The following is an 11096-nucleotide window of genomic DNA, read 5'->3' as shown; positions in this document are numbered from 1 at the left end:
CTTTCCCCAGATCAGGGGTGGAATGTACCTGGAAGAGGCAGTAATTTAATTGTTTATCCCTGCTGTGTTAATGAGCCTTTGAGAACAGATAAGCAATCCCATAACAAATCTCCCCCTCGCTACCAAATATGTAATTGGTAACAAATATGAAATTGTTTTTGCTATGACTGAACTGGCAGCACTGATCTTTGCAGCCTTACACAAGGGGACAGACTGATACGCTTTTAAAGCTGAGAAATCAGCATTGATAGCAGCAGCAGAAGCCAAAATCCAGACATTCCTCTATTGAAACATTACATGCACAAATGCTTCTCACCAAATACACAGAGGCCTTGTGCCCCAACGACATTTGGACAGCATGTTGCTAGCCAACCAAACTGACCTCCAAAACCTGTAAAATGTTGTAAATCTGTTTTAATTGAAACTCTGAAGCCTGCTGGGTTAAGCCACATGAACTTTCGTAAGCACTTAACTGTACAAGCCAGTGGCAGAAACAACAGGATTGACAGCAAGTTCTAGAAGACCAAAAGCCCAAGACTTGATGGGTGGGATCATTTTACACAGAACTGCTTTTCTCAGTTAAGTGAAGAGCATGGTAAAGGGTGATTTTTGTCTCAAGCAGAGTTAGGTAAAGCTGGGACAGTTTTAAAAGGAGCTGTCAGAATTGGCCAAACTCCACTGAATAGTAAATCCCTTTCAACATAAGAGGGGAGACTCCACCAATTATGTTTATCAAGGGTATATTAAAGCTAAGTGACAAAGCAGATTTTCTTTCTTTTACTGGCCATCAAAAAAAGACATGGGGGGAATACAGCTATTAGCTGAAAAGCATTAAAGGCTTAGTTATCAGGTTTTTTTTTTTTTTTAGCACAAGCCAAGGTGCAAGTGGTTTAACAGGAGACATATTGTTGCCCACATAGTGGTGGTGGGGCAGTCACCTGGCCACTCTGCAAAGGAGAGGCTGCACCAAGGCCTTGAAAAAGATAGTTATATCAGCTCTCAACAGGAAAGCATGAATGATATATTGTTTAAGAGAACAGCAGCCCCAGGGGACACACTTCCAATTAAGGAGCTGTGGTCTCTGCTACACAGAGCAGGGTATCCAGAAGAAGCTTGAGAGCTGCTGACACCACCTTGGATCCTGAGAGATTAGCAACTCCCTCCCTGTTGTGTTTTTAGGGCTTCCTGCAATTATTCCCTTCAACTTCTGGAGACCACATGAAGCAGAGATAATATTCTTTCATTTTTTTTCCCCTGTTCACAGAAAACTAGGCAGCTCGGGGCTCAGATTTACTACTTAAGCCCATAATCCACTAGAATGTGACAGAAACATTGCCCTTCTGCTCACACAGGAGCTCTGAGGACCTTTTTCTCCATGCCAGCTCTTATGTGTCATATCCACAACTCCCTGTTCCCCCTACACACTCCTCAAAAAAATACTTCCTATAAAAATAAGAACTATCTAGGCTTGTTTAGTAAGACAAGAACAGCGGTTTCTCCCTGTTTTCTTCCCTCATCCATGAGGTAGTTTTCTTACAGTCAACGCAACATAGCGGTTCATTGTGCAGCTCCACTCAGTTTTTACAAGCGCACTTCCCAAAGAGATCCAAAATAGATTCCCATAGAATTAGATATCATTTCAATAAAAGCTACAAAAGCTGCCAACTGATGCTTATAACGTTACAAGTTAGCCTTCAGTGCATGTTGGATTCGATCACTCAACTATAAAGCTTTTCAAAAAATCTAACCAAGGCTAGTAGCCCTATCTATCTTATCAGCCCAGCACCTCTGCACTGGGAGATAGGAACTGCAGGTGGGTCTTGCCAGGCGCAATGTGCAGCATGCCAGCCGTGCAGAGGTTCCCAGCAATGATGGGGACTGTACAAGCTCATCCTCTGCAACTGCTGGTAGAGAAGGAAGTTAGTCAGTGGATACACTCTCGTGAATCGAAGTAGACATCCATGGGGATAGTGTGGTCAATGTAAATAAGGCTGTGCAAGAACAACTATGGACTGTTCTGCTCATATCACATACAGCTCACTGCAGACGGTTTTTGTACAGCAACTATTATGCCAGGAGGAAGAGACACTGCCCTTCTAGCATAAGAAAAAGCAGCTGGCTTCACCCCAGTCATTTACTTTATAACCAGTTCAGTAGCCATACCCCACATTAGACTGTGCTTGACTAGCTTTTTGTCTTCTTTCACCGAAGTCCTTTGCAGATGGGTTTTGCTAGCAGCTTTTTTGATGAGAGCTGTCAAATACAACCTACAATAAGAATTTGCAGCTCTTTTAGAAGAGACTCAGACAACAACATTGTTGCCTGGTTTCTAATCTTAGATTAAGCACATGCATTGGAAAGCTTGGTGATTCTGCTTCTGTACAGCACTCTTCAAATCAAAGATTAGCCTAGGTAAAACCCAAAGTCTTACCCCATAGGGCTAACAGGAAAACCATTTCTCCAGCTACAACAGCCAAGTTATACAGCTGTGACTGATTACTGCTACCACCTTGATAAAGAAAAATAAAGGATCTCTGCAAGCACCAATCTTTTCCTCATGTTCATCATGTTCAGTTTCCAGCTATAAGTCAGTCATCCACTGGAACAGATGCAGCAGCACATACCACAGGATGTTGTTAGAAAGGAAATTCAAAGTTTTCAGAGCCTCACCACTACTGCTGGGATCTAAATGAAGACAAATGGTTTCAAGCATACTGCTTCCCAAGAGTGTATTGCTTACCACAGCCTGCCTCCTCAGGTCACAGCTGGTTTCTTTGTGGGGAAAAAACCCCAAACTTTCCTTTGAATAACCCAACTGGAAGTTACCTGAAGCACTGATCTCCAGTAAGTCAAACCTTTATGGTGCTCTTATACAGGCAAACAGCCCATGCAGTTTCATTGATGTTCCTCATTAAAGGAAAGACTAAAACCAAGGCAGGAATCCATGTGACTCCATCCATAACGATGGACAAATGCTACCTATGGGTTCCACATTTCCCTCAAAGCTAAAACCATGTGAAGCCCTATGGACAAGGGGGCATTCACTGCTTGCTCCCTTCAGAGTGCACAAGCTAGTGTTTCTGAGCATCCTATGGATCAAGCAAGTAAAATGCTCAGCTTATCTTTCATGTTAACCCCAGACAGTTGTTTAAGCATCACACTGCCTGCAGCAGAGATGTGCTAGTGTTAGTCACTTTGTATGTAACTACACTCTTCTAGATAAATATTCAAAGGTCAAGATCTAGCATGAGTAATGTGCTTTGAACAGTACTCTGATGCAGAGATTAGTTACTCCCACTTAGTCACACTTAAGCATGTCAAGTATATTTGTGCAGTTTGTACTTAAAAATAAAGCAGTTAAAGCTCTGAAATACATGCAAGTTGTTAGCAAACTGCTGCTCTCTCTCACCTATCTTCTCTTTTACTACTGCTCATCAGTCTTTAAGCAATAGGCTTATGGTGACAGATATCCTAAAATCCCTTAAGTATCCAGGCTCCAGCAGACTGACATCACAACACTTCAACAGGGAAGGGGAAAGAAGTTGCCCAGGTTGTACAGATCTTGCACAATCAGTGAAAAACTAAACCATATTAAAACTCACCTTACCAAATTGATGCAACAGCAAGCAGCTATTGAAAATATTAGACTTCCATTTATCAAGAAAAGTTGCCAATCTAACCTACCACTAAACCCTATAAAGCCTTCACAGTAACAAAGTGATGCCTCTGTATCATTGTATTCCAGTAAACGCTGTCCTCAGCTGATGGACAAGTTTGACTTTGCAAAGCATCCTTATAATCTATAGCAGAATCCGGCATATGGTCTGTCTGTCAGACTGTTTCTGTTGACTATCCATTTTGGCAATGGACAAATCTGTTTTTAAAAAAGTCTTCCTATGAGTGACTTCTATCTATATTTTTCAGTGAGAAAAAGTCTACAGGAATTTCCAAGACCAAGTACTGAGCATAATAGTGCAAGACCACACATAATTGAACAACAAGACATCTTTTCATCCAGGATGTGTGGATTTTCAGCTTGCTTTTACTAAAACCATTCAAAGATGATGCCATAGAAAGAACTCTTCAGTCATGAAGGTGCATGATACCACACGGGTGAGGCAAAAAAACTAGCCAGGAATTATGCAAGAACCCTCACACTCTGAAAGTGCAAATCACATACAGATTAAATAAAATTTAGCTTATGTGAAAAACAATTCCAGAGACATTTTCATACTCAATCCAGCTGAAAAACCTAGCTATTGCCATCAGCACTGGATAGTTAGCACAGACTGTTTTGTAGTGAAGCCAACATTCCTCATGGCAAACAGCTGAAAAAAGATGCTCTTCTGAAACAATCGTCCTGTAGGCAGAAGAGCATGTACTCAGGCTATTTTTCTTATGGCTCACTATCAAAACAAGCTCAGCAGGGTGTGACACATGGAAACACAAGCGAGATATCATGCAGACTGGGCAACTATGTAGTATTCAGTCTAAGGAGCATTCAAGCATTGCCTTTTAGATTTTATGCTAAAACTATCATTATTGCTAAATTAAACCATGTCTTCCAAACAAGGGCCCCTCACTCATAAAAGCAGGTGGCTTCCCTCTGGCATTGATACTAAGTAGAAAAAGGGAACATGTTTAAGAACATGACAGACTTCAACTTCTCTATAATGCCTGCGGTAAACAAAAGCGGTTTTGAAAAGCAGTGTACTGTAGAGATTATCCCAGTACAGCAAAGTTCACTGTATGGAGATGATTCACTATGTATTCCCCAGTGTGCCCTGTTCCAGCAAAGCTGCTCACAGATGTATGAGAGCCCAGGCACAGACACCATGTCTGTAAGTAGTGTTTCCACTGTTCTGCAATAGCAGTTTACAGATGACAGGAGCCAAGCAGCCAGCTGGGTGGTGAACAGCAGTCAGGAAGACCTCTTGCCAAAGAGGTGTATGCATGCCCACACAAGGAGGAGGAGGAGGATGTACCACAATAGCACAGACAAGCAAGTACTGATAACACAGGAGATCCGAAGGCAAAGTTTTTTACTGGAAACAAAAATATCAGTTTCTGTGATACAAAAATGGCTTCCCAGTTTGCTCCAGACCCAAATGCTTTTAATTGACTCATTTTCCTGTTTTGATTTGGTCAGTTGCAATAGATAATCAGGCACTCCGAGTAAAAACAAGTATGTGAGGCAGTTAGTTACGGCTCCCAGTTGCCAGTCCTATAACCTCCAGTAACAGGATTCTGCAACAGAAGGCAGACAGGAGAACAGGTTTGGGGATGCCAGCTACTTGTTATGGAAGCTGACTTATACAGCACAAGTAGTACAGAGTCTTAACTGGCTAAGTGAGTTCACACTTACATAAATCTGCTCACAAATGCTAACATTTAACTCCAAATGCTGTGTTGCAGCTGTGCAGTGCAGCCCCACAACTTGATAGGCGGCTGTCCACAACAGTGCCCAAGAGCAAGAGAATTCCTAAGTGTTTCACAAACATTCTCCTGGCATTTTAGTATTAAAAACAATTACAACATGTGATTGTAGATTAAGTTTTAGATTAAGTTTTAGTGGCTCTCATACAGCAGATTATGATTTTAGAGCATGCACATCACCCAGTATGCAGGAATTTAGGAAAGCAGCAGCTGGATAAGCAGCTCACACAAAGCATACAAAAACTGTGCTATTTTTATTAGCAAGCATCAGCATTCAGGTCCTCAAAGATCTAAAGTGGAAGTTCAGCAACAGGCTTATTTCTGGAGCATTACTTCATTTATCTGAGGAGATTAACACTTTAAACATTAACTCTTACATCACCTTTGATGTGCTGTAGTACATTGGATACTGATGGCTATCAGGCAGAATCTACAATTTGTCCATGTCAGGGGATACCCTGTGAACTGCCACTTGCATTACAACAGGTGACAGGTTCTCTTTCTTTCCCCCTCTTTACAGAGCAGTTTGGAGGTATTTAAGGGATGCTTTACAAATCCAACCTTGTCCCCTATTTGATGTTAGGGAATGCAATTTGAATTCCAATCAAGAAAGCTCATCTAAAAGTCTGCAGAGTTCAATTCCCTTCCCCCCACATATGTAGAAAGCAGCTTTTTCTGCATCAGCTCAGCTAGACTGTTCAATGTGATGAAGACCCAGCAAATATGTAACAGCAAAAATTTAAAGCAGCTTACAGAGCTTCCATATCCCCTAAGCCTCTGAAAAAGAAACTAACATAAGTGGAGAAGTGTTTGCTGCCCATAGAAACTGTATGAAGTCAGAACTATTAAGTCAGAACTATTTAAAAGTACAGGCTGGCCTCCTTGATTAAAACCACCTCCTTCCCGATTTAGGTAGCTTTTATTTAGTGAAGTGCCCATCACACCCATCCTCAACCTTCAGTGACTGCAAGAAGTATTCTAGTCTAAAAAAGGCACGAGTATGACAGCACATCTTCCTTGCTGATGAGAGATTGAGAACACAAAGCTGCTGCCAATGCCACAGCAGAGTACCTAGCAAGGACTTGGACCCCCAAGTCTGCTTCTCTCCCCAAGGTCAATGCTTCAACTTACCAATAGGGAGCTGCCATTCTTTAGCTCTCAACATGTTCACCTGCCAAAGCTTCAGAAGTAACACTACTCTTCTATAGTTTATTGTTCTCCTGGAGGTGTTCCTCCCAGGGTAAAACACTAAGGAGTTGACAGGAATCAAGCACTGTTTGCTATTAGATGGAGGAAAAGAACATTGAAAAGCTTGAAGCCAGCTTTTCTGACTCCTTACATCGAGGAGAACAGCAATGACTCCACAAGTCTTCTGGTACCAAGCAACCTGCTTATCCAGTATAGGTTACTGTGCAAACCAAGGATAAGAAGGATCTAGGCTGGATCTTTGACAATGTTTACTAACAGGCTTGACAGTTGTTTGCCTCAACCTTTGAGGAGCTTGCCTTTATTAATGATAAAAGTATGCAGATGACAAGGATAATTACTTTCTATAAGGATGACACTTGTGCCACAATGCTACAGGAATAAAGATACACAGGCACACTTGGTAGAAGAAACCAGGAACAGCTAAAAAAAGTCTCTTGCCCAGCAAGCACTAGGCAAATTTGTCTTCATGAATCAAAGAGCCAATGCTGCATTTCTATACAGGAATAAGAGCAGATGGCACACTTTCTCTACCAATTTGAAAGACAGGAAAAGGAGCCAGCTGCAGCCAGGGGTTAGGCCCAAGTGTTAAAGGGCATCAATAGCTCTTGCTGATTTGCAAGAGCTTCCATGCAAGAAGCAGTTCTTTGAATGAAAGAGGGTCTGATTATGCTACTCCATTTGGTAAGTCAAAGTACAGAGCTGGACAGGGGTAGAGGAATGGAAATACTGAGGTAAGAAAATACGAGCTCTAGGAAGACAGAGTCTATTGCTTACCAGTGTTTGATTGATATGTAGAAAGCTTCTAGCAGTTTAAAAAACTGTAAAAAGCAGTACTAACATCTGCAAGTACAAGGTACCTGGCACGCAGCCATCTCAGGCAGTTCTAGTATCCAAAGTTCTTGAATTATTCATCCACCACCACTTGGCTTACACTGTAACCATACTGTCATTCAGTATTGACTAAGTCCATAAGTGAGGATGGTACCATGAGGGGGATATAAAATCCAAAAGTGTTTTTTTTTTTCCAAGTATTTTTGAACAGCTGCACAGATAGAATAGCTTTGCTTATTTCTGCTTTCTCCCTGCCACCCTATTTTTTCCAGCAATACTCTCACCCCTTCTTCCCTTCAGCATAAAGAGATGAACAAGCCAGGTCTGAAAGCCAGTTCACAGCTGTACAGAGGAATTGGTCTTAAAACAGATCTTACAACAAACCTAGTACTTATATAACAGGAGGGATTGCTGGGCTACTTATATTGCTTGCATGGTAGAATGTGAAAAGAGCTGCTTAATCAGCTTTCCTAACACTCTGAATAATTAGCAAGTAATCAAAGCCTTGCAAGATTTCTCAGTGGAGTATGGCACAAGCTGTTTTCACATAGCTTTTTGCTAATTAGCCCTATGAACTATTGCATGCATAATTGCAGGAATTTAAATATATCTGTTCTCCTTTAGTCTCCAGGTGACTTTCACACCTGAAGACAGGATTTCCTTCACTTTAAAATTTCTGTATTAAAAAAGTCTGTGATAATACCAATAGAATAGCAAAAAACCCCACATATATATCATCTTAGAGTTGTCTTTCCTGTAAACCCTTTCAATTCCTGACAGCAATCATATTCCTGTCTTCCCTAACATAGTTTAGTCTTGTTATCTCTATACCTACCTTGTTCTAGCTTGTTTCAGCTGAGTTTGTTCCCTGGTGTCATGCAAGCCTTGCTGACAATGTTCTGCCCAAGAACCATGTGTTGGAAATAACTGCTAGTTTTCAGAGAAGTTGGCAAGCCTGAGCTCAGCTGATCCAGTGAAAGCAAACAACTCAAGATTGCACACTAGTAACACAACACTAGAATTCTGCAAGAAGCTCCTGACTCCTGCAATTAATGCACAACAGATGTATTGCAATTTTTAGACATGTTCTGCATTTTCACTCCTTTGGGAATGCTTTGTTCTCCAACTGACTGAAAGTCAAAAACATGGCTCTAATACAGTACTGCTTGGAGCTTGTGCCATGAAAACAGAGCTGAAATAGAAGTAAAATGGACTCTGAATTAGCTTACAATCTGTTTCCAAAGATTAGCCTGATACTAATACAGCTTCAAGACTGGTAATCGGCACAGCTTCATGCTTGCTCTTTCAGTGACTAGGGACATGTCAATCTGGAGTGCCAACACTGAGACGCCAAGTGTCCGAGATGCCAAGTAACTAGAACCTCCTTAGTGTATTTTTTTAGGGAAGCAACTGCTTTGCAGTTAAGGCACTAGACATAATCAAGAATCCAATTTCAGTGCTCAATTTCAACACACACATTACTACCAAACTCTGAGTGCATTAGGTCCTCTTTGGCCTCCAATTTTAAACAGAAAATGCTTTGTTTCCTGTAAGACTTTATAGTCTTAGACTCTAAGATCCTATGGCCTAAAATCTTACACCTTATGTAATCAAGGCACCTAACACAGCACTGTTAAAAGCCTCTCATCTCCCCTAGAATGACTATCATTAGTCAGCTTGACTTTTGAGATCCAAAAGGAAGGTTCATGCAGCTGTACTCAGCACTTACTAGATAATTGATGTGTTTAGGGCTTCTAAATAGAACTTGCAAGTTTTCAAAGTGATTGCAGAAGAGAAGTACTGTAATCAAAGTTCCTTGTCCCTCCAAAGCCTCATGAAATTGTAGTAAATGCTTCATATTATTGGTGAAGGTAAGGGCAGCTGCACTGATTCTGGGAACCTAGAATGGAAGGTCAAGGATCAGCCTGCTCAAACGCACAGCTGACATAAGGTCAACTTGAAAGTGGATTCAACAGGCTTAGAGCTGACCCATATGTCATTACTTTAATAAACTAGTTATGATGTGCTCTACCCAGTAATAAATTTAATTAGTCTTCAATCAGCTTAAGGTACTTCAAATAAGGGTACACTTAAAACTGATAGCCATCCCTATGTTCATTGTAAGTACACAGACACCATGAAAATATTTCCTTCCTGTGAGCCCCTTCTTCCCCAATACAAAAAAAGGGACTACATGAACAGACCAAGTGCCAACTGCATCCATCCCTCCCCCATTTCCAGAGTCAGTGGGCTATACAGTGCTGGTATAGTACAGCATCAGAATACAGCCACCATATAGAGGGGCAGGGATGACTTCTTTATACATCCATGGAGAGCCCTGCACAACAAGGCTTGGTCCTAAACCCAGGTACCTGGGACACTAACAATAATGAAATGCTTGACTTGAAACAGGTATTGTTTATCAAAGAATACCCTGACATTCATTTGCACCCAGATTTAAGAAACACACTAGGCAGAATAATGGTCAAGTGCAGTTCTTCTCCCCATAACACAGGTCAACATGGAAAAAATACAATACTTACTCTTTGGTCAAAAGTGGGCAGGATTTGAGTAGAAAGCGGGCCAAAGCAGAGTCCTGGTAAATGAGTTCTGGAGGGGCAGTTGGGCTTTTTAAATTCAAGCAGCGAACAATAACATACAGAACAGCAGCAACTGCAGCTAGCTTCACCCCATCAAATACTGCCGGCAACTCAGGCGTTTCCAACATTGCACTCATTTTGAGCCTGGAGATAAAAAACAATATTAAAGCTTTTTGCAATATACCATTGGATATGAATAACAATTGCCATGTGAAATATAAGACAGTGCTAACCAACTACACTTAACACTGCTACAAGAATCCTAGCATATCAACTCAGACTAGCAACTTTTAAGATGAAAGCAAGTTTATTTGTACTGCTCTAAACATCCTGACCACCACAATAAATAGAAACTGGATGATCAGTCGTGAAAGAGATTTATTCCTAATCTGTGCTGCGCTAGAATTGCAACAGTGTCTCAGGTGTCAAAGCCTATGGTTTGCAGCCAGTCAATAGTTTCAGGTTCTTGGCCAAGACTATCCAACTTAAGTAGAAGCTGAGTGAAAAGTCAGGCTATAAAAGCACATTAGCAGCTTTGGATGCATGTTTCTTCCCAGCCTTGAAAAGGAGAACTTGAAAGAACTACGTTAGCTCCTCAGCCTGAATTTTGCACCTCCATGAGAACACTAGTGCCAACTCCTGCATGTATTTAAGGTGGTCACTTTACATGCCAGTGAGTTCAGCATTTCTTTTAATACACTGTAGTTCTGCAGCTGAAGGATGACTAGATTCATATCTAGTCTTTCAAGAGCTTCAGAGTAAAAGAAGCAGGGCAGCAGAAAGAATTAGAAAATCCACAGTATAAAAATATCCTTCCGGCCTAAACTGAAATTCTTAAACTGATCCAGCTTCTTTTGAACACGTGGTTCAAAGAGCTGGCTGCAGTTATTACAGGGACATTTCATTCACATTGAAAGGGCAGGTTTTTCCCTTCAGTCTTTCCTCAATCACATGGGTAACCCAAGTAAGATAGCAACTGACAAGTCAACTCTTACCAATTTCACTTTTTCTTCAAACTAG

At 41.2% G+C, this 11096-nt stretch overlaps 1 protein-coding gene across 1 annotated transcript in view; it reads right to left on the bottom strand.

Annotated features, from left to right (window-relative positions):
• ABHD2 (abhydrolase domain containing 2) overlaps positions 1-10213 on the bottom strand; it is a 24615-nt gene extending 14402 nt beyond the window's left edge. Inside the window, 2 exon segments of the mRNA XM_010295401.1 lie at positions 1-28; positions 10020-10213. Of these exon segments, the coding sequence (XP_010293703.1) occupies positions 1-28; positions 10020-10213 (222 nt within the window).
• Positions 10214-11096: the final 883 nt, after the last annotated feature.

This window comes from Phaethon lepturus, unplaced genomic scaffold (assembly GCF_000687285.1).
Source record: "Phaethon lepturus isolate BGI_N335 unplaced genomic scaffold, ASM68728v1 scaffold35179, whole genome shotgun sequence".
NCBI lineage: Eukaryota > Metazoa > Chordata > Aves > Phaethontiformes > Phaethontidae > Phaethon > Phaethon lepturus.
The sequence above is the reverse complement of the archived record's forward strand: the minus strand, read 5'-3'. Positions and strand labels throughout refer to the sequence as shown.